The 24,047-nt window shown below is 47.2% G+C and overlaps 1 protein-coding gene across 8 annotated transcripts in view; it reads left to right on the forward strand.

Annotated features, from left to right (window-relative positions):
- The window catches only part of LOC103172975 (engulfment and cell motility protein 2), a 56,618-nt gene extending 32,571 nt beyond the window's left edge, over nucleotides 1-24,047 (forward strand). For 6 of the 8 annotated variants that reach the window (XM_042341739.1, XM_042341742.1, XM_042341740.1 and 3 more), the window contains 13 exons: nucleotides 297-375; nucleotides 3,170-3,220; nucleotides 4,023-4,145; nucleotides 4,448-4,573; nucleotides 7,172-7,276; nucleotides 8,150-8,258; nucleotides 8,613-8,749; nucleotides 13,754-13,917; nucleotides 14,809-14,918; nucleotides 15,272-15,379; nucleotides 16,084-16,166; nucleotides 17,394-17,471; nucleotides 21,691-24,047. In XM_042341739.1, the coding sequence (XP_042197673.1) occupies nucleotides 297-375; nucleotides 3,170-3,220; nucleotides 4,023-4,145; nucleotides 4,448-4,573; nucleotides 7,172-7,276; nucleotides 8,150-8,258; nucleotides 8,613-8,749; nucleotides 13,754-13,917; nucleotides 14,809-14,918; nucleotides 15,272-15,379; nucleotides 16,084-16,166; nucleotides 17,394-17,471; nucleotides 21,691-21,891 (1,474 nt within the window). In that variant the 3' untranslated portion in view covers nucleotides 21,892-24,047. Of the gene's footprint in view, nucleotides 1-296; nucleotides 376-1,087; nucleotides 1,280-3,169; nucleotides 3,221-4,022; nucleotides 4,146-4,447; nucleotides 4,574-7,171; nucleotides 7,277-8,149; nucleotides 8,259-8,612; nucleotides 8,750-11,667; nucleotides 11,716-13,753; nucleotides 13,918-14,808; nucleotides 14,919-15,271; nucleotides 15,380-16,083; nucleotides 16,167-17,393; nucleotides 17,472-21,690 lie in introns of those variants that run through there. The other 2 variants (XM_042341745.1, XM_042341746.1) reach the window with 2 other exon arrangements.

Here is a 24,047-nt window from a genome sequence, read left to right on the forward strand (position 1 = left end):
AACACTCTCCCTCAGTCCCTCCACCCGGCCCTCTCTCCCCTTTTTCAAGTCCCGCCTGAAAACCTTCCGCTTTGACCGTGCTAAACCGCCCCCCCCCCCCCCCACCTCCCCAGCTCGGAGTCAGGCTGTTAAGTTCGATCAGAAGCTACCCTGCGTGGAGGGCTTCATATGTGCAAGTTGTTGTTGTTAGTTAGTTAACCCTAACTATGCCTACAGTGTAAAGGTCCTGGAATTGTTACTGTTGTGGGGACGTGTGAACTTGGAGACTGATTGTGAAGATGTTGCTCTGTTTGCAGCTCAAATCAGGAGATTCAGACGTACGCCATCGCACTGATCAACGCGTTGTTCCTGAAGGCTCCAGAGGACCGGAGACAGGTCAGCTTCCCTCTGTCACTGCCTCACCTCGTTCAGCGTGTGCGTGCCTTTGCATTTAAGTCTGTGCCTCTGCTTATGTGGGTGTGCACGTTTGTGCATGTTCGTGTTTGTATTTGTGCGTGTGTTTGTGTGTACGTGTATATATATTTCGGCGTGTGTTTGTGCGCGCGTGTGTTTGTGTGTGCTCGTGTGTTTGTGCGCGCGCGTGTTTGTGTGTGCTCGTGTGTTTGTGTGTGCTCGTGTGTTTGTGCGCGCGTGTGTTTGTGTGTGCTCGTGTGTTTGTGCGCGCATGTGTTTGTGTGTGCTCGTGTGTTTGTGCACGCGTGTGTTTGTGTGTGCTCGGGTGTTTGTGTGCGCGTGCGTGTGTGTTTGTGTGTGCGTGTGCATGTCCTGCCACGGTTGTATGTTCAGTGTTACAGTAGGAATGAGCACCAGCACAGACTTACACACTCTACTTCACCTCATTGGGGATCATTAATAAAATGAACATGGGTGGGGGGGTCCCACGCGGATCAGTGTGTACCCATTTGAGCATGTCCCTTGAGGCAGCACCCATCGTCATAGTGGGGGAGGCTGTGCTCAGAGTCAGAATTTTGATGGGGGAAATCTGTCTGTTTGTTACTTCCCTGTACACCCCTCACCCCACTGTGTGCGTGTGTGTATGTGCGTGTGTGTGTGACAATCTTAGCCCTACTGTCTGTCCGAGTTTGCCCCTTCCTGGGTGTGTTTTGCTCTCCCCGCTCTGTCACTAACGCTGCTTTCTGTTGCTGTTCTGCCGCATGCTTTATGGACATGGTTGGTTGGTTGCTGTGCTTTGGGGCTCGCTCTCTCTCTCTCCCGTCACCTCCAGTCTGTCTGCTCCCCCTCAGGAGGGCAGGAGCCTGCTCTGCACCTGCCTCTGACAGTAAGTAGTGACTGACTTCCCCCCTGTGCTCCTCTCAGCGCTCACACCGCAGTGTTTAAACCAAACAGGATGTTCACTTACACAGTCAATGTCAAGCGGTTAATCGCGACAAGTCCATATCGGCATATAAAAGGGAATTGGAAATATATCAGAGAGAGAGAGAGAGAGCAGGGAATGAGATTAGAGTAGAGAGCTCCAGTGGGGGAGCGAGCACCAGCACAGACACAAGAAAATGAGATGGTGTGAGGAGGGAGGGAGAGAAAAAAGTTGTTGCTGTGGATTAATGGTTTAGGAGTCGTTTCTACCAGCTGTTACCAACTGTTTGATAGCTTTGACAGCTTGGGTCCTCACTGTTAATTCAGACCTAAGTGTCCTACCAGGGACACCAACCCAGGGTCTCAACATGCCCTCAGGTGGAGCTGGTGTGATTGAGATGTATAATGGAGAAATGAAAAGGGAAAACAGCCCATTGAGTCCGTCCCACAGTTTTTTAGATCTTTTAATCTCAGTGCCCAACTTTCACCAGACCCTTAACTCCTCTACTGTCTAAATGTCCGCCCAGGTATCAGCCTGATTCAGTGGGTAGATTTCGGGACATTGAGCTCACGGTCTAGGCTGACTCCAGTGCAGTACTGGGGGAGGCCTGCATCCTTCGGATGAAATGTTAAAGTAAGGTCTAGGTCTGCCGGTTTAGTTGGATGTTAAACGCTCAGTGGTACTGGTAATGATTCTCACACCTCAGGTGTATCAGGTAACTACTTTCTTCTCTGCTCAAAACTCCCAACAATAAACCCACACCAGTTATTCTCCCAGAATCACTTTTTGGCCTTCTTTCATTGTCTATTTCCTCTTAGAAATGGGTTATTCAACAGCACTGTTCAAAAAGAGAAGCAAGTTGCTTCCGCAGTCCTGGCTAACAATCCGCCCTGAGAAAATTGGTCGTTTGCATCATGGCTGCCATTGCTGTGTGCAAAATGGCTGCCTCTTTCACCTACAAAATACACAGTCACTACACTTTACAGTAAAGTCCTGTGAAGCGCTTTGAGGCATTTTCAACATGATAAGGCGCTGTGTCAAATACTATCATTATTAGCTCTAACCAGAGAAACCCTTTTCGAGAGGCAGTATAGGCACAACGATGGGCTGAATGGTCTACACCTGGTCTGTAAATGTGCACAGTTCACCTCCTCCATTATTCACAAAATTCAACTCATTCAAGACTCCGCCGCCCGCATTCGCACCCACACCAAACTTCATACCCCGATTACTCCAGTCCTTGCCAAACTCCACTGGCTCCCTGTCATAGAGTAGATTGACTTCAAGATCCTCACTCCAGTGTTTAAATCCTTCCATTCCTTGGCAACCCCCCCATCTCTCTAACCTCTTGTCTCCCCACAGCAGTATCCACTGCCTCCGCCCTATTGGGTCCGGCCTCCTCCGTGTCCCCTGAATCATCTGCTGCACCATCGATGGCCGTGCCTTCAGCCACTATGCTCCGAAACTTGGAAACTCCCTCCCTAAACCCCTTCGCCTTGCCCCCTCCTTCCCCATCTTCAGGTCGCGCCTAAAGACCTTCCTCTTCGACTGAACCTATAATCATCTTCCCCGCCCCCCCCCGGCTCGGCCTCGGGCTCTGCCATTGTTAAGCGCTCTGAGACGCCGCAGGGAATGGAGGGCGGTGTATAAATGCAAGTTGTTATTGTTGTCTCTGCACTGAGGGAGAGCGAGAGGGAGCAGGGGGTTAAATGGCCGGGACCTGATGGGCTGAATGGCCCCTTTCTGTGCTGTATCGTTGTGTGCTGACGCTCACTCACTGTGCAGTCAGCGTAATGGGCCCAGTGCCCATTATGGCTCAGATCTTTCTCTCAAGTCCTCGCTGTGTCCCCACAGGAGATGTCCAGTGCCTTGGCCCAGAAGCACCTGAGAACCATCATATTAAACGTGAGTATGACAACGAGACAGAACTCGCCAGGTTCTGCACGTCACAGCCTGGCACAGTGGTGGCATTCTTGCCTCCGATTCAGAGACTTGTGGGTTGAAAACCTCACGGCGGGACTTTGAATCACACAGCTGACACTCCAATGCAGCACTGAGGGGGTGTTTCATTGCCGGAGGTGTCGTCCTTTGGATGAGACCTTAAACCGAGGTCCTGTCTGTCTGTTCAGGTGCATCGCTTTTTGGGGGTAATAATCCCTCCAAAAAAAGAAGTTAAAAAAATAATAATTTGGTCACTCGATCCATGTTTGTGGGACACTGCTGTGCGCAATTGGCTCCTGAGTTTTGCCCACAAAATATACTGTCAATCCATGACTTTGCAGCAAACTCTGTGAAGAACTTTAAAGTGTCTCCGCGATGTGTTAACATAACATAACTTGTAGGAGCAGGAGTAGGCCATTCGGCCCCTCGAGCCTGCCCCGCCATTCAATCATGGCTGATCTTCTAATCTAACTCCAGGTAATAACCTGACACTGCCTCATCCCCATATCCCTTAATCCCTTTTGCAATAAGAAATCTATCTATCTCAGTCTTGAATATGTTCAAGGACTGAGCGTCAACAGCCCTTTGGGGTAGTGAGTTCCATACATTCACCGCCCTTTGAGTGAAGAAGTTCTTCCTCAACTCAGTGCGAAAGGGCTGACCTCTGATTTTAAGGTTGAGACCCCTGGTTTTACTTTCTCCACTATATCGAGTGCTTTATCGAGTGCAAGGATTATTATAAGTAACATGTGGCGTCTCCTTCCAGCACATCATCCGTGGGAACCGACCGATCAAAACCGAGATGGCCCATCAGCTGTATGTGCTGCAGGTGCTGACCTTTAATCTCCTGGAGGAGCGCATGATGACCAAGATGGACCCTCAGGATCAGGTCAGCCTCCAGCTTCCACCCGGAGGACTGTCAGCGTGGGAAACGCAAGGGAGGGGGCGCAAGCGAGGTGGAGGGGGATGGGGTTCCGGAGGTTGGGGGCAGAAAAGCTAAAGGCCCGACCGTTGATGGTGGAGCAGACAGGGTGGGGGGAACATGGAGCAGAGCAGAGGGAGCAGACAGGTTGGTAGAGTTTTTGGAAGGTCACAGAGGTAGGGAGGTGGAAATAAAAAAGCGCCAGCACCTTGGGAGGTCCTCCTGATGTGAAATGTAATTTGTTGTTGTTGTGTTCCCGGTCGCCCCAGGCCCAGAGGGACATCATATTTGAGCTTCGAAGAATCGCGTTCGATGCTGAGTCGGACCCGAACAGCAGCAATGTGGAGAAGCGTAAAGCCATGTACACCCGGGATTACAAAATGCTGGGCTTCACAGTATGTTTGCGTGGTCTTACCTACAACCCCCCACCGCCCCCACCCCTCCCTCCCCCCACACACGCACACACACACACGCAGACAACGCATGCACAAACACATACACACGCGCACATTTATATACACGCGCACATATATACACGCGCACATTTATACATACATGCGTATGACGGAACAGAGTGGGAATTCTATACAGAAATTTGGTGAGAGTGGAAATTCTTTTGATGTAGTTTATATAGATTTTCAAAAGACATATGCTCAAGTGTCACATAAGAAACTTGTAAGCAAAATAGAAGCCCACAGTATTAAAGGGACAGTGGCAGAATGGATACAGAACTGACTGGGAGACAGAGAGCAGAGTGTGGTGGTGAACGGTTATTTTTTTGACTGGAGGGAAGTGTGCAGTGGTGTCTCCCAGGGGTCAGTATTGGGACCACTGTTGTTTTTGATCTATATAAATGTTGGGTGTAGGAAGTACAATTTTCAAGTTTGCAGATGATACTAAGCTGGGAAAAGTAGTAAACGGTGAGGAGGATAGTAGCAGATTGCAAGAGGACATAGACAGACTGGTAAAGTGGGCAGACAGATGACGTTTAATGTGGAGAAAAGTGATACATTTTGTGAGGAAGAATGATGAGAGGCGATATAAGCTGATGGTACAATCATAAAGGGGGTGAAAGAACAGAGAGACCTGAGGGTTCATATGTTTGAAGATGGCAGGACAGGGAGATAAAGCTGTTAAAAAGAATGTGGGATACTAGGCTTTATAAATAAAGATAGAAAAAGGGCATAGAATACACAAGTCAGGAAGCTATAATGAACCTTTACAAAACACTGGTTAGGCCTCAGCTAGAAACTGTGTTCAGTTCTGGGCACCACACTTTAGGAAGGATATCAAGGCATTCGAGAGGGTGCAAAGGACATTTTTTGGAGATCCCCTACTGTTGATGAGCTATATTTTTTAAAAAATGCTTTAATTAAGCCCCAAAATATGAGGTATGCATGGTATTCTGCATCAAGGTAGCCACAGAGGAAAGCACACACCCTTCTAAAGAGATGCATGTATACTAATATATTCTTCTGCAAATGTGTGGCAATTTTTTCGAGTTTTCATGGGAGTTACAGTCCTCTCAACAGGAGTCCTCTTAACCAGGCGTCCTCCCACTGAGTCTTCCCACTCAGTCTTCCCAACAGGAGTCCTCCCACAGGAGTCCTCCCAATAGCATATTCACTTAATCTTAAGGGAAGATGCCTAAGAAGCGAAGATCAAGCCTTTCAAGGACAAATAAAAAGGCAAGACAAAAGAGAGAAGGCCGATTAAAATGAAACTGAAGAACAAAGAACAGCACGGCTAGACTTCGACGCCGAAAGGACTGCAAGAACATGGCAAAATGAGTTGCCCTCTCAAAGAACAGCCCAGCAGGACCTGGATGCACAAAGGCATGCAAGAACACGGCAAAATGATGCTCAGCAGCAGAAGTCACTTCATTTAGCTGCACTCAACTATGATCCAGGCAGAGACTACGAATCAGATGGTACCCATTGTATTGGGAATATTTCAAAAGTATGTGCCCACTGTGGAGCCATGAAATGGGCACAAGAAGTTCCTTCCATGTGTTGCTCGATTGGCCAGGTGAAACCAGGACAACACACAGAGCCACCTGAACCCTTGAAAAGTCTGGTGGATGGCACATCATATGATTCTAAGCATTTTCTAGGAAACATTAGGAAATATAATTTGTGCTTCCAGGTGACCTCTCTTGGCGCAACGAGAGAAATTAAAAGCCAGCTGTATGCCAACGTTGAAAGTGCAATTCTTACAGATCTACTTCATGACAAACCGGGAAGAACAAGCCACATAGCGTGGAAACAATGTTCTGGGGTTGAACAAAGCCCTCATACTAGATCTGCAAGACATGCTTCACAACAGCAACGCATAGATCAGGAGCTTCAAGTCCACAATGGAAAGGATGACTGCAGAAGAATATAGAATAATCATCCTTGCAGACAAGACACCTATTGGCCAGCATGAGTGACGGTACAATGCACCAACTACTGACAAAGTAGCCATCCTGATTGTGGGTGAAGAACATGATAAGCAGGACATTGTCTTGCAGCAACGTTACAACAAACTTAAACGAGTATGTGAAACTAACAGGGCATACGATGCCCTCCAATCCCAATCTTATAATCACGTGGTGAAGATGGCTACCATTTCCAGATATGGCAAACAAATCCCAGCACTGGACAGTCAAGGCCTGACGAAAAGGTGTCTGTTATGGCTCTTTATGCGCACAGGTTGATGCAACATGAAGCCAATTACAATATCCTTCTGCATATACAATACCTCTGCCATCAATTCATTGTAGACACCTCCTACTGAGCCCTCCAACAGAAGTCTTCCCAGCTATAGATAAAGACAAAATGTCTGTCTGTGAGTCAATCTACATTCCATATTGGATGCTTTGGTTGCAAGCGAAGCTGCAATGGGTACCGCTAGTCATACATACATCTATATATACACACATATACATACATGTGCACACAATGTTCCCTGCTGTGGTGCCCACACGTGCCCGTCTGTCTCTCTCTTTACAGAACCACGTGAACCCGGCCGTGGATTTCACCCAGACCCCGCCCGGGATGCTGGCGTTGGATAACATGCTGTACCTCGCCAAGCTTCACCAGGACACGTACATCAGGGTAACCGGTGCATGTGATTTTGTATCGATGTGCCCCCTCTCTCCCCCCCCCTGCCGAGGCGGAGTCTCTCTCTTTACAGAACCACGTGAACAGAGCCGTGGATTTCACCATGGGAGAGGGCACCTACACCGCTGCGGTGGGGGAGAGAGGGCATGTGATGCTCGAGGGCGCTGAGAGCCTGGTGTGTGCTCCATACCACCCTCCGCTCAGCGGGCACTGACCTGCTCCTCATTTCCCTGCCCCACAATCGGTGATCGGGCCTTCAGTCTTTCCGTACCTTCCCACCACCCCCCCCCTCCACCATTTAGAACTCCGTTCCTCAGTCCCTTCGCCTCGCCCCCTCCCTTGCCTCCTTCAAGGCCAGTCTCAAGACCCTCCTCTTCAAAGGTGCCTTTGCTCTTCCTCCTAACCCGATCCCCCCTGCCCGCCAGCCCTCCTGATCTAAACCCCCCTTCTCAGGTGCAAATTCTCGACTGGCCGACGCCATGAGACATCGTCCTGACATGAAAGATGCTATACAAATGCAATTGTGGAGTCCCGTAGCATTTGCCTCGCAAACGATAGACGTGGGTTCGATTCCCGGGCAGGACTAAACCGCAGGAAAGTTTTCTTGTTCCACGTGCCTCTGTTTACTTAGCAGGAAGTAGGAACCCGGTTGTTAGTCGATTGGTCAGTCAAAAATTGGTCACTCAACCCAAACTGTTTTTTCCAGTGCGGAATTGGCTGCCGCATATCTCCTACAATTCACTTTACAGTATATTCTGTGAAGCGCTTTGAGACGTCTCAACTCCGTGATAAGTTGCTGTATCAAATGGAAGGATTATTATTAATATTATTATTATTATTATTGATGGTATATTTCGCCACCTGCAGGTTGTCCTGGAGAACAGCAGCCGGGAGGACAAACATGAATGTCCGTTCGGGCGCAGTAGCATCGAGCTGACCAGGATGCTGTGTGAGATCCTGCAGGTCGGAGAGCTGCGTAAGTCTCCATCCACCAAACACTCCCAAACACCACAGACTTGGGCGTCCCGCTCTCGGTAGAGGGTAGGGGGACTTTAATCCTTTGAGGACATTTGTATGGGTGGTGGTGGGGGGGGGACATAGGAACAGGAGTGGGCCATTCAGCTCCTCAAGCCTGTTCCGTCGTTCTATAAGATCATGGCTGATCTGTACCTCAACTCCAATTACCCTCCTTTTCTCCATACCCTTTTCTAAGCTCTCAGCTGCTGTCGCTGGTAAAGGCACTGATGAGTCATGGTCTCTAGTTAAACGTGGTGGTGTTACTGGTAAAGCTATGGTCTCGCTAGTAAAAGCTGGTGTCTTGTGTTGGCAGCTAATGAGGGCTGTAATGAGTATCACCCGATGTTCTTCACCCACGAGCGGGCGTTTGAGGAATTCTTTTACATCTGTATCCAGTTACTGAACAAGACCTGGAAGGAGATGAGGGCCACGTCGGAGGACTTTAACAAGGTACCCGGGAGAGGTGGGGTGGAGGGGGTGCGTCAATGCTGGTCATGGCCTGCATTGTCATATAACAACTTAAATTAAAGCTTATGGTCACCTCCCCCACCCCCTCAGCTCGGAGTCAGGCTCTGCCACTGTTAAGCGGTCTTGAGAGGCTACCCTGCGTGAAGTGTAAGTTGTTTTTGTTAAATCCTATAGAGTACTGTGGTGTCCTGAAGCTCAGTGGTTAGAGCGCTCGCCTCGCAAGGTGAGGTGACCTGGGTTCAATTCCCGGCAGGATGAAACGTTGGGCAAGTTGTCTTACTCCACGCTTCTATGTTTACCTCGGAATAAGTTAGTCGTTTGGCGGATCGATTTTCCGAGGTAGTAATCCCTTCAAAAATTATTTTTTAAATAATAATAATTTGGTCATTCAATCTTCGACTGTTTGTGGGACGCTGGTGTGTGCAAGTGGCTGCCGTGTTTCGCCAACAAAATATACAGTCAATTCACTTTACAGTAAATCCTGTGAAGCGCTTTGAGACGTCTCGAAGATGTGATAAGGCGCTGTATCAAATGCAAGGATTATTATTATATAAATCCTCTGCACTACTGTCATCAATACTATAACAACAACCCGCAATGTGCTAGGCACAGTGTGCCAGTGTGTGTACACTCTCACTGTGCCGGGACAGTGAGCGTGTGTGTGTATATGTATATGTACAGAGTTGAACTGTGCCCAGGATGGTGTGTGTACACTGTGTCTGGGATAGAGTGTGTGTTTATGTACACACTTACACACTCCCCGGAATGCTGGGAACAGGGAGTGAGAGTTGATATTTGCTGAGCCCTCTGTTACTGTGACGTACGGCTCCTTGGCAACTAAAATCACAGAGTGAGGGATAATTACAGAGGCTCCCAGCGAGAATTGATTTTTGTCAAAATAATTGTCCGCTCTCACGGAGAGGCTGCATTTTGTCGCTTCCATTTATGTCTTCATAGCCGGCCATTATTCCGGTCTGTGACCCTCCAGCACCTGCTCTCTCTGTTGTCTTTGACGTTGCCTGGGACCCTCACCAGCTCTCTCTTCCCTGCATTGTCAGAGGTGTCGTCCTTCGGGTGAGACATTAAACCAAGGTCCCGGCTGCCTGTACAGGAGGACGTTAAAGATCCCGCGGCGCTATTCAAAAAGAGAAGGTTTCACTCTCCCGGTGCCCTGGCCAGCAATTCCCCAAATAAAACTGGTCACTCACTCGACTTCATGGCTGTTTGTGGGACACTGCTTTGTGCAACTTTCTGCTGCGTTTCATCCACAAAATATATTCACTGCACTTTACAGTGTATCCTGTGAAGTGCTTTGAGTTGTTGTCCTGAGGTGAAAGGCACTATACCAAATGCAAGGTTTATTATTGAATAAATATATATTTTTCCCCCCAAAAAAATTCCCTGGTTTCAGTGATCAGAGATTGATAGATTTCTCCCCTGCCCCTACCCTTTTCCGCCCCCAGGAAACCCAGCTAAACATCTGCTCTGCACAGGAAGCCTCCCCCGCACGGCACCACACTGTGTGTCCAGGTCACATCTCCCTCGGAGGAGACGTGAACCTTCCCAATACAGCAACAGTTACATGCACATGATTTGGGAAAGGGATGTTTTTTGGAATAAATTAGCCGTGAGTAATTAGCAGTGACAAGGCAGAGGGGTATTTATTCATTACTTAGTCAAGCAGTCACCCTCGCTATTATTTGCTTATTTTTCGAGTTGTTCAATGTTGTTGACAATGGCACAGTAACCCACAGTGGAGTGACTGACCTTGATGTATCTCACTGTGCTGACCGGACGAGCAGCAGCAAGCTTGCCTGGTAGTCTGGCCAACGTTCCTCCCTCATTTACCAACAAACAGCTCCCTCTGCTCAGCAGGCTCTGGCCTGCTCCACATCCCCCGCCCTGCCAGCCCCACCATCGGCGGTCGTGCCTTCAGCCTTTCTGCCCCTACCTTCTGGAACTCACAGTCCCTCTGCCTTGCCCCCTTCATTGCTTCCTGCAACCTCTTTCCACAGACCTTTCTCTTTCAACTGTGTCTTCGTTCAACCTGACTGTCCAGCGTCTTGGGATGTCCTCCCAGCGTGAAAGGCGCTGTGTAAGTGTGATTTGTTGGTAGTTGCTGTTGGTGGTGGTCATTCATCCCACTGCCCTATAAATGCCTTCAAGGCCCTCGCCTATAAAGCCCTCACACCTTATCGCTCCAATCCACTCCCACTCCATCCCTCTGCTTGCCCCCTGCTGAGCCTGCTCAGACCAACTACACTCCCTCGCCCTATCTGTGCAACTTACTGTGCCTACACCCCAACCACTGGAACTGACTCCCTGTACCCTGGTCTCGCCCCCTTTCTGTCTGTCTTTAAATCCCACTTAAAAATCTACCTCTTCAACCACACTTATAATCTCGTTCAGTGTCCTGTCTGCCTCCCGATCTTGTGAAGTGCTCCGAGGTGATGTACTGTGATGGGCGGTATATAAATTGCAAGTTGTTGTTGTTGTAGGATGTCACTGTTATGGATTGAATGCTGTGTTTACTACCTAATATTACATCTGGAAAGCGATCCACCAACCGACTGACAACTGGGTTCCTATTTACTGCGAGGTAAACGTGTGGAGTAAGCAAACTTGCCTAAGGTTTCACTTTGTCCGGGAATCGAAATCGGGTCCTCTTACTTGCCAGACGAGGCGCTAATCAATACACTACAGGACTTTGCAGGGGTTGAAGCTGGAGGAGCCAGTTTGGTTAGAGTTAACGAGAAAGGGGCGGAGATGGAGTGATATTTACCAGAACTGTGTATGTCAGCACAGTGAGCTGTGTCAGAGTGTGCGGTGCTCATTCTCTTTGTGCTTGGCAAAGAGAGGCACCGGTAGCGAGGCACCGGTAACGAGATACCGGTAGAGAAGCACCGATTGCCAGCTGCCTGTACCGGGGATGGTGTCTGACCGTGTTGGTGAGTGTGTCTGATGCTCTGACCAGCTCCTGATGTTTGTTTTTGTGCACATTGAGGTGTTCGGCATCCTCTTGTTCCTTCAAACCAGCCTCTTTCTGTGTCGTCCTTTCTATTGAATCTCTCATTTATTTCTTGCGTTTTCCCTTATTTATCGCTTGCGGTTGTTATTTATGAAATGTGTGTATGTGTTTCTCTGTCTTCAAGGTCTCTCTCTCCCACTCCTGTGTGTGTGTGTGTTTCTGTCTCTCTCTCTCTTACACTCTTCTCTCTTGGTCTCAGACTTTTGAGAGGTCTGTGACTTTCTGCGGATTTAAGGACTTTAGTTGTTGCAGATGATCGAGTTCCCATATTTGAAAATGCTGGTGCCTCTCGTCTCTTATACACTGAACGTGGACAAGTGTTTAACCGGGAACCTGGGAGCAAGTTGTTTATGTGTGTCTGGAATCGCAGAGCAGAGAGGATATATCTGAGTGTTAGGAATCGGAGAGCTGCGAGTAAGTATGTTTGTTTGGAAACTGGGAGAAGGGAACGTATCCGAGATTTAAGAATATCTGAAGAAGAAGGTTTCCGTATACCCTGGAGGGGAGATGCCCGCTTGTGACTGGGATTATTTTTATTATTATTATTTGAGTTGATACTTGGGTCAGAGGAGAAGGAGCTGCGCTCTGCTTGTAACCCACGCTGGGCTCTGCCCAGAGAGTGACCAGCACCAGAATTCAAGCTGTCCGTGCTGCCAGCGATTTCTCACTGGTTTGGTGTAGTAATAATAATAATAATCCATGCATTTGATATAGCGATTTATCACGTCAATGAGATATCTCAAAAGGCGTCGCAGAATATAACGTATCATGAATTGACTGTATATTTTGTGGGCGAAAAGCAGCAGCCAATTTCGCACGGCAGTTTTCACAAACAGACATGGATTGAGTGACCAAATTATTTATTTTGAGGAGAGGTTATTACCCCGGAAGGCAATTAGCCAATCGACTAACAACCAGGTTCCCACTTACTGCTCGGTAAACGGAGGCATGTGAGTAAGGAAACTTGCCTAAGGTTTCGCCCTACCCAGGAATCGTACCCGGGGTCCTCTCTCTTGCAAGGCAAGTGCTCTAACCACTAAACTATAGGATACCACAAGCATCTGGTTGCTGTGAACCTTAGCTCTGCACCTGCTCCCGGGCTGCCTGTTCTCTGAAGAGCAGGAGCATCACCCCCGCAGCTACACAAACTGTGACTGGCACAGAGAGAGCCTGAGACAGCCCGCAGACGCCCACACACACAGCCAACCATGCCAAGAACCCCTCAGGGACTGAAATCCTGCTGCAGAAACCATGGCGTCAACTTTCATCTTGAGCTTGGTGGGTGTGGGCTGGGGGAGAGGATTATTAAAAAAAAACCTTGCATTTGACATAGTTGACTTGATCAAGAGAATGTCTCAAAACTCTTCATGGGATTTACTGTAAAGTGTGGTGACTGTATTTTGTAGGCGAATGCGACAGCCAATTTGCGCACCACAATGTTCCACCTTAAAGTAAACACCAATTCTATCAGGAGGATTGTTGACAGGAAACCGGGATAAACTCCCTTCTCTTTTCAAATTGTCCACAGCATCTTTAAAGTCTGTCTAAATAGGCAGACAGGACCTTGATTTAATGTCCCATCACCAACATTTTGGTAATCCACCAATCAACTAACAACCAGGTTCCTAATTACTCCTTGTAAACAGAGGTGTGTGGAGTCAGGAAACTTGTCTAAGGTTTTGCCCTGCCCGGTAATTGAACCCCGGTCCTATCGCTTGCAAGGCGAGCGCTCTAATCACTGAGCTACAGGTCTCCAACCAGGGTGTTACCCTGCGGGTCAGGCACTCCACAAGGGTCTGGTTGTTCTGAACCTCACCTGCGTCACTAACCACTCTGCTATGAGACTCCAGAAGTGTTGACACTGATTCCCTGATGGCTGAAAGTGCTGAGGTTTGCTTCTCTCTCTTCTCTACCCCTCTCTTTTTCTCTCTCACACACACTCTCCCTTTCTCGCGCAGGTGATGCAGGTTGTCCGTGAGCAGATTACGAGGACCCTGAGTGCGAAGCCGAACTCGCTGGATCAGTTCAAGAGCAAACTCCGCTGCCTGAGCTACTCGGAGATCCTGAGGCTGCGACAGTCTGAGAGGATGAGCCAGGACGACTTCCAGTCCCCGCCAATCGTGTAGGTCAACCCCTGCTCCCGGCACCTCCTCATTTCTCGCAGCTTTGATTGAAAACCCTCGTCACTGGACAATAGCTTTTGGATGGCGTCTAGTGGTGGGGCTGTGGCCCTTCTTAGAGTTCACTTGACTGCCTTTAATAATAACAATCCTTGCATTTGATATAGCACCTTATCACATCTTCTAGACGTCTCAAAAGGCTTCACAGAATATACTGTAAAGTGAATTGACTATTTATTTGTGGGCGAAATGCAGCAGCCAATTGCACACAACCGTGTCCCACAAACAGTCGTGGATAGAGTGATCAATTCATTATTATTATTATTTTGAAGGGTTTATTATTCCCACCAGTCAACTAACAACCAACCTTACATTGTTGTGGAGGAATTCCCTGTTGTTGTGATTCTCTGGCCTTTTCTGCTTCCTGCAGGAGGAAACCAGGTGTCCAGCTACAGGCGGGAGAGACATGGTGTGGGTTTGCGGGGGGGAGGAGGCGGGATATGGGAGTTACCCCGGGAGTAGCTTCTGCCCGCTCTGTCTTTCCTTCCTGTTTCTCTGGCGTTGGGATCTGTTGTGCGAGTGGTGTGTGCTGACCATGTCCATACCGATCTGTCTGCTCCCTGCACTCAGCAGGTTCCAGCCTAATCCACATCCCCCACCCCTTGGAACACCAATCCTGAGCCTCTCCCTTGCCTTTTTCAAAACCCTCCTCTTCGACCGTGCCTTCGGTCGCCCTCCTACCCCTACCCTACCCCTACCCTCCCTGCTCCCAACCCCTCCTGATTTAAACCCGCAGCTCGGGTGCAAATCTTTTTTCTGTCCAGCGCCTTGGGATGTCCTCCCGACGCGAAAGGCGCTGTGTAAATATATTTAGTTGTAGTTGTTGTTTGCAGTGAGCTGCGGGAGAAGATTCAGCCTGAGATCATGGAGCTGATCAAACAGCAGCGGCTGAACCGCCTGTGTGAGGGCACCAGCTTCCGGAAAGTCAGCCGCAGGCGGCAAGGTATGGCATTGTGCGGGCACTGGCCAGTGTGTGCTCACCAGTTACAGCAAAACTCAGTCCTCCTCCCTTGCCTCCTTCAAAGCCTGTCTCAAGACTATTTTTGTGTGTTTCTCTGGCCTTTTCTACATTCTATGGGAGAACAGGTGTCCAGCAACAGGCACTAGAAACGTGAAGAGGGGAGTTTGCACCCTCCTACCCCCACCCTCCACCCCTCTTGATCCCAACCCCCAGCTGGGGTGCAAACCCTTAACTGTCCACCGACGTTCGGGGGGAGGAGAGTTATGGCACTGGACTGTGTGTGTTCACAGTTTAAGCAGCGCAGTTTGATCACCCATTGTCTTGTTGCTCCACAGATAAGTTCTGGTACTGCAGACTCTCACTGAATCATAAGGTGTTGCACTATGGAGACTTGGACGAGAACCCACAGGGAGAAGTGGCCTTTGAGTCTCTGCAGGAAAAAAGTAAGTCTCTCGCCCTTTCCCTCTGTCTCTGTATAGTGTCAGCCTGGCTCAGTCGGTAGCACTCTTGCCACTGAGTCTGAAAGTTATGGGTTCAAGCCCCACGTCGGGACTTTGAGCTCTAGGCTGATGCACCAGTGGAATTCTGATGGTCAGAGGTGGTGCCTTCAGATGAGACATTAAACCGAGGTCTGGTCAACCTGTTCAGGTGGATGTTAAACACTGGATAGTTAAGCCCTATTCGAAAAGAAAAGGAAGTTTGTTTCTCCCGGTGTCCTGGCCAACAATCCTCTAAATAAAATCGGTTATTTGCTTCATAGCTGTTTGTGGGACATAGTTGTGCGCAATTGGCTGCCGTGTTCATCTACCAAATACACAGTCACTGCACTTTACTGTAAATCCTGTGAAGCCTTTTGGACATTTCAATAGTGTGAGAAGTCGCAATATCAAATGTAAGGACTGTTATGTCTGATGACCAATTCTGCACGCAATGTTCTTTGGCAAATGTTGGTGGTGATGGGAAGTGGGAATAAGTGAGGCTGTTTATTTTCAAGTTTCTGTTATCTTTGGTCCTGGTGGATATTGCTTTGATGTGTACTCTGCACTGCTATACACTGTCAGTCAACAGCTGGTTGTTCATTTGGTGGCTTCAATGCGTTGACTGTGCTGGTCACTGACATTCACTGGTGTTTTCTCTCTTTCTCCAGTTCCTGTTGCAAATATTAAAGCCGTGGTGACTGGGAAGGACTGTCCCCACATGAGGGAGAAGAGTGCTATGAAACAAAACAAGGTACAACTTGTGGGCTTTCCTGCAGTGGTGGGAGTGTGCGTGTGTACGTGCGTGCGTACCTGTGTGCGAGCGTTGTATGTGTGTGTGTGCTGTATGTGTGTGCAGTATGTGTACAGCGTTAAACAGTACTAAGAATCACATCGTCTAAGCTGACACTCCAAAATAGTTCTGTGCATTGTCGGAGGTGTGTCCTTCGGATGAGACGTTAAACTGAGGTCCCGTCTTCCTGTTCAGGTGGATGTTAAAGATCCCAAAGCATTATTCAAAATGAGAAGGGAGTTTCTCTCTCCTGGTGTCCTGGCTAATAATCCCCCAAATAAAATTGGTCACTCATTCCATGTTATTCCATAAGATGTTATGGAGCTTTATCGGAAAGTTAGTCAAAAAGTTACTAAAGCTATGTGTCCGTGAGATGTTAAACTTGGGCAACTTCATGTGAGCTGATTAGACTCCACAGTTACCCCAATGCTCACCCTGGGGTCCCCAAGCCTTGGCTCTTGCCAACCTGTGCCTAATACTTTCTGGAATTAGGTAAGCAGGGTGCATGCCTCCAGGGAGAGAGTTTGCATTCCTTCCCAACAATCTATCTCAGGAATTTCCATGTGTAGGTGGGATGCACATAGATCTCAGCTTGTTTTGGATACCCTTAAACATGGTGATGGGTTTCTGGATGTGTCAGACACCCCAAAAAATGTGATAGCTATTTTCTGCTGCTGTTGATCTGTCTTATATTGTATCCACTGTAGGTTTTCAAATGAGAAAAATTGAATGATGGATTTCAATCACTCGAGTTAAATTATCCGGTTTGTAATGCATTCAATGCAGTAATTAGCACGTGGCAAATTCCTCCCCAGTGTATCATTAAAATCCAAGGAAAATTAGCGCTTTGAGTCATCACCAAGGCTGAAGCGTGCTATATAAATGCAAGCTGTTGTTGTTGTTGCTGCTCCATTGTGACCTTAGCTATTTATGATGAGAAACACACTTGGCTGGTACCTCCCCAGAGATTTCACAATAATTTGTTCAACATATTCAGAATAATGAATTTCTGGTTGAGTGTAGTACCAGTGTGGTTACGGCTCTGTGGGAAACTGAGCTTGTGGGGGGAGTGGGTGAGTGTTACAAGCCACAAGTTTATTAGTGGAGGAGCTTATTTGAGAAAAGGGATTAGTGCTGCAATCTGCTAGCGTTCTCTCATTAGTTTCTGCTGTTCTCTCTCCCCCACAGGAGGTCCTGGAGTTAGCCTTCTCTGTTCTACACGATCCCGATGAGGCTCTGAACTTCATCGCTCCCAACAAGTATGAGGCAAGTGTGGACTCTAATCCCACTGTTCACTTCTTCTGAACTGGCACAGTTCCCACCCCTTTCCCCACCCACTTCTTAAAAACCTTCCTTCAATTTATCTTTGTTCCTAACTACCATAGAAACAGGAATAGGCCATTCAGCACCAATTTATAAGATCATAGCTGATTCTGTACCTCAACTCTAATTATCCACCCTTTGCCCCATGTCCCTTGATACACTTACCTAACAAACATCTATCCAATTCAGTCTTGAAAATTTGAATGGTTCCAGCATCCACAGCCTTTTGAGGGAGAGAGTTCCAGATTTCCACTACTCTTTGGGTGATAAGCCACTATATCGAATGAAAGAATTATTGTTATTATCACCAAGCTCCCTTTCCTCTCCAGGGTACTAGTTGTTGCTTCCCAGCTTCACTCTTTCCTTTTGAGGCCCTCCTTGCATGAACTCTCCAATCCAACTTCCGAGCTGCCCACAGACCGAGACTCCTCTGATTAAACTCACCAATGACATTCTCTCCATCTGTGACCAGGGCTCTCTCTGCCTCCGATCCTTTTTGATCTGTCTGTCATCTTTGACACTGTCGATCTTTCAAAGAGCCGTCACAGTCACGATGGGCTGAATGGCCTTCTTCGATGCTGTGAATTTCAGTGGTATTGGAAGGCCTCAAAACAATATTGTATTTGATAAACCAGTAGTTGCCAGATGTATACATAAAGAATTCCAGTTGTGTTAAGAGTATGTTTGGAGCAAACAAATTGAGGTTCAGTTATTAAAAAAGTAGTTGGGTAGCTAAATGGATACATGAATCAAATCCATGTAAAAATTCGGGTGCATCTCATACACTGACACAATATTGTCACTTGTAGTGAGGATATGGCAAGCTAAGGGTGGAGAGAATGACAGATAACAATAAAATAAAGCAAAGAACAACGGGTTTCCATTGTTAAATGTGTGTTAGATATAAGGGGTACAGATATAAGGGGTACAGATTGATATGTATTCCGGGTTCTCTTAAAGTGAATAATGTCAATGATAATCCTTACATTTGGTACAGAGCCTTGTCACATCGTCAAGGTGTCTCGAAACGCTTCACAGGATTTTTATGGCGTAGTGACTGCGTATTTGTAGGCGAACCCCGTAGCCAGTTTGCACTTAGCAATGTCCCACAATAGCCATGAAGTCAGTGATCAAGAATAATCAGAGACAGTGGATTGTAAATAAAGCTGAAGATAAGGGGAGTCAGGGACTGTAGTCACAAGAAGAGCAAATGAAGAGATTAGGAGAATATATTTCACACAGAGTTGTTGGGATGGGGAGTGCTCTGCCAAGTAAGTTAGTAGAGGCAGAGTCCATTGTGAATTTCAAGAGGGAAGTAAAATAATCAAAATAATCCTTGAGTATGATATAGTGCCTTAATACGTCGTTGAGACGTCTCAAAGAGCTTCACAGAATATACTGTAAAGTGGATTGACTATGTCTTTTGTGGGCAAAGAGTTGACGGATATAGGAAAGATAGAGGCTTGAAGGGTACAGGGATAGGGCGGGGGGCAGTGAGATTGAATGCACAGCTTGCTCTAAGAGCTGGTTCAGACTGGATAATCTGAATGGCCTCCTGTGCTGCAAATTTCTATGATCGTCTGATTCTGTTTTTAAAAAATTAATTTGAAAGGTAGAATGACAGAAGTGGAACAATTTGAGCAACTGGCAGTGTCACGAGGTGGTGAAATGGTGAACGGGATAACTGGTTCAGTAACTGGTTAGACAGATGGTTAAGGGAGCAGCCCTCCTGCTGTTTATCATGTTTATTAAAGACCTAGAGGAAGCCACAATAAGTAGAATGCCTAAGTCATGTGGAAAGAGGATCCAAGGAGCAAAGTGGCACTTAGCATGCAATTCAGGCACTTAGCAGGTGGGCAGAGGATTGGTAAATGTTTAATATTGAGAAATATAAGGTGTAATCTAAGCATTCTTGCAATATATGGCACCAGCTGCCACGACGAACAGAGTGTGTTAGACTGCATTGGAAGCATTGTACTCAGTAAGAGTCATTTGATGATAGAGAGAGAAAGAGGGGGGGGCTCGAAAATTAATAAGCCATCAGAGTGGATCATGAACCCTGTTCTCAGTAAAAAGACCACATGGGGAGGAAAGAGAAAACTGGATCAGTGGTTTAAAATCCCAGTTAGTCTGAGTTTGTTTAATGTTGAACTGGAAGCAAAATTAGACACGGAAGGTAATACAAGGTAAATGTAACTTAATCAGTAAACCACATAACACTCTGAGTTATCAGACTCTGAGACACTCCGTGAAGGGCGCGATATTGTGGAGTCATGTAACTCAGTGGTTAGAGCACTCCCCTCGCAAGCGAGAGATCTCGGTTCGATTCCCGGCAGGGCGAAACATGGGCACGTTTCCTTACTCCACACGCCTAATATTAATCCCTCAAGAAAAAACCCCAATAATAAATTGGTCACTTCAATCCACGACTGTTTGTGGGACGCTGCTGTGCGCAATTGGCTGCCGTGTTTCGCCCACAAAATATACAGTCAATTCACTTTACAGTATATTCTGTGAAGCGCTTTGAGACGTCTAGAAGACCTGAAAAGCACTATATCAAATGCAAGGATTATTATTACTATTATGTAAAAATGCAAGTTGTCATTATGACATAGACTGCCAAGTACCAAAGTGAATGTCCTCATTTCAATCATGCTGAGCAATAAAATGGACAGATTCCTGATGGAATAGCTGGAGGCGAACAGGTTTGGCACTAAGGCGGAAGGAAGGAAGATCAGATAGCTTAAGCAGGAACCGTCAGATGAGGCCTTAAACCGAGGTCCCGAATACCTGTTCAGGTTAAAGATCCCGTGGCACTATTTGAAAAGAGAAGGGAATTTCTCTCTCCCAGTGTCCTGGCCAACAAACCCCCAAATAAAATTGGTCATTCATTTCATGGCTGTTTATGAGACGCTGCTGTGCGCAATTGGCTGCCACGTTTCACACACAAAATACACCGTCAATCCACTTTACGCTTTGAGATGTCTCGATGATGTGATAAGACGCTAAATCAAAATGCTACAGGACTTTGTGAACAACAACAAAATGACATTTGTACAGCACCTTTCATGTCGCAAGCACATCCCAAGGCGCTGGACAATCAGTGTTTCAGACCCAAGCTGGGGGTCGGGATCAGGGAGGGTAGAGGGCGGTGGGGGGGGTGAAAAGGGTGATCAAAGGCATGGTCGAAGAGGAGGGTCTTGAGAAGGGTGTTGAAGGAGGCAAGGGAGGGGTCGAGGTGGAGCGACTGTGGGGTGGAATTCCAGAGGTTGGGGCAGAGTGGCTGAAGGCCCACTCGCCAATGGTGGGGCGGGCGAGGCCAGGATGTGAAGCAGGCTGGAGCCCACTGAGCAGAAGGAGCAGGCAGCTTGGTAGGGGGTTAGGAGGTCGTAGAGGTAGTGGGGAGCAAGACCATGGAGGGCTTTGAAGGTGAGGACCAGGATCTTGAACTATATCCTCTGTGTGATGGGAAGCCAGTGAAGTTGGGCGAGAATGGGGTTGATAGGGTCGCGGAGCCTGGTACGGGAGAGGACACGGGCTGCAGAATTCTGGATGATCTGAAGCCTATGGATGGAGGAGATGGGGAGGCTGACAAGGCATAGTCAAGCCTGGATGTTATGAATGCATGTATCAGGATCTCGGCGGCCTACGGTATGAGACAGTGCCGGAGCCGGGCAATGTTGCGGAGGTGGGGGAAGGCAGAGCGGATCATGGCATGGATGTGGGGTAGAAAGGATAGTTGAGGGTCAAACAAGACCCCAAGGTTCCGGATTGGCTTAGCAAGGTGGAGAGTGCAACCATGAATGGTGATGCTGTCAGCACCTGAGGTGAGGAGGCGCTGGCGGGAGCCCATCGGGAGAGCCTCGGTCTTGTTTCCGTTCAACTGTAGAAAGTTAGCTCTCATCCAGGACTTGATGTCTCACAGACATTCTGTCAGGACGTCAGTGGTCCTGGAGTTGAGGATGGAGACAGAGAGGTACAATTGGGTATTATCCGCATACATGTGGAAGTTGACCTCATGTCTGCGGATGATGTCACCAAGAGGGAGCATATTGATGTTGATAGGAGGGGACCAAGGACAGAGCCCTGAGGATCTAAACTGCATCTAAATTCCTGTTCTGTCCCTTACTTGTGTTAAAAATCCTATTCTGTTCTGGTGCAGTACTGTATCTGGACTGATGGACTGAACGCTTTGTTGGGGAAAGAGATGGGCAGCGAGCTGACCAAGAACGACCTGGACACTCTACTGAGCATGGAGATGAAGTTGCGTCTGTTGGACCTGGAGAACATCCAGATCCCCGAGGCACCTCCCCCCATCCCTAAGGAGCCCAGCAGCTATGACTTTGTGTATCATTATGGGTGATCCGCCAAGCGACAGTCCCCGCAGCACAGGAACGAAAAGAAATGCGCAGCGAGATCAAGTGAGCAAGAGAAAATAAATCCACCTTTTAACCAACGATCAGAGAACATGTCTCCATTAAGAAGCATGCAAAGCCCTGTAAGGCTGCAGAGAGGCAGTGTTACAGGGGACAAAAGGGCACACGTGCTTGCTGTGACGTAACTCTGATCTACTCGGAAGGACTCAGTCCAAACCTGGGCCTTTCAGCAAAAAAAATCTGTGTTTATTTCTTAGACATGTTTTTAAGAATTTGGTGGATCATGGTGATTATGTAAAGTGAAGTTTGTATGATAATGGTTCATAATTTATTAGTGGATCTGTACTTTGTATTTAATTTTTTTTGCTGCAAACAAACAGTACTCCCTCATTCCTCAAATGCTATTGAAACCCGATGTTCCTCTATTGTACAACCTTTGTAATGTATAACCAATTGTATTGTAATTTCTGGGCGGGGGGGGTACCAGAAAAAAGTAACGTGTAAGAAACGAGATAGCGGAGACTTGGGAATGAATGAGTTCAAGGCTGATCTAAACTCCAGGTTTCAAAGGTCATTCACAAACTACTGGAGCTTCACAATCACACCTGAGTTATCCATTCCCCTGAACTCCTTCGTCAGGTTCACAGTATTGTAACTTACTCCCAAGATTCTATCATTTTTATCTGTAATTTACCGACATCACAGCCAATGCAGGTACCAATACTATTCAGCAGTACTAATTGTAGGTACGCTCCACTTGAGCTGTTTGTCTCATCATTGTCTCAGCTTTTCAGTAACTGCCTGTGCTTTTTGGTTTTGAGACTTGGGCATTCAGTTCAGTGGGTGCTGTAGTGGATTGGGTTACAGACTGTCTTTAGTGTCTGGTCCAGACAAGCACACTGAAGTTAACCGGTATGTGAATGGACTGAATTACAAGCACTGAATTAAGCAGGTTCTGTATTACCTTGCTGATGAACGTTGAATGAAATGGATACGTGAATGGAATGGATTACACGCACTGATTTAAACCAGTACTTTACTGACCAATTTGAACCCAAGCCAATAAACGCTGCCTTGTGCTTTTGAGCTGTGTTATTCGAGGGCCCCCACATTGCGGTATCTGAGCTAGCCTTTAACCTCCATCATTAATGGTTGTTCCACATAGAGGCGGATACAGATCTGGTGATTTCCTACCCCACCAATCCAGCCCCAAGTGTGGGTACTTAAGTTATACCTTGTGATGTAACAAATCGTTTTTTGGGAGCCAAGTAGTATTTGTCATTAAATTGGAAGCTATGTTGTTGCCAAATTCTTGCCCAAATCCCTGACTTGACTCACCCTAATTTACAAATGGTTATTATGGAGTGCGAGGTTGAGAAGTCAGACTGACTGAGAGCCCGGTCTGTCTCACTGTTGACCACTTGATTCAGCTCCACTTCAGACCATTGTACTTTTGCCTTAGTCCATTTGGGTTAATTTAGGACGCTCGTTGGAAAAATAAAATAAAGACGAGGATCTTTAATGTGCTGTAATTAATGGCTGCAGCAAACAGGGCTTTGACTCATATGACACATCAAATGCGTGATCAATGCATGCTTACTCATTCACTGTTGCCTGAATATGAGAATGTTATGTTGGGAGATTTATGGTGTCTGCACTGACAATGGCACAAGGTCGTCCCACAATTAGCAAAAATGTCCAGATTGACGCTGGAGACGGATGCAAAGTGACAATTAAGCGGATGGGAATTTGTGCTTTGGGAAAGAGAGACGATCATAATCCCATTGAAGATTTTCTGTCGTGAACATGGCAATTTATTGTGAAACAAATATTTTACATTGGCAATTATAGGATGGCTTATCGCCGATTATACTGATTGAATTCTCGTACATGCTACACCCACGTGTTAACGTGATCAGGTTAGATGAACAGGTTAGATCTTCCGCGAGGAGAAAGTTGCCATTATAGTATGTTGCTTAAGTGCATTGTGGTAATACGGTATATCACTCTCTGTGCACATTTGACTGTCCAAATTACTGTTGTTCATTGTACTTAGTGGCAGGGGCCTCCATGGAAACAAATGTGAAAAATTGTGGCTTTTAAATAACTTCTGACAGTAAAACTGATTGAATATTAATTCTAA

This window comes from Callorhinchus milii, unplaced genomic scaffold, assembly GCF_018977255.1.
Source record: "Callorhinchus milii isolate IMCB2004 unplaced genomic scaffold, IMCB_Cmil_1.0 Scaffold18, whole genome shotgun sequence".
NCBI classification, from domain to species: domain Eukaryota; kingdom Metazoa; phylum Chordata; class Chondrichthyes; order Chimaeriformes; family Callorhinchidae; genus Callorhinchus; species Callorhinchus milii.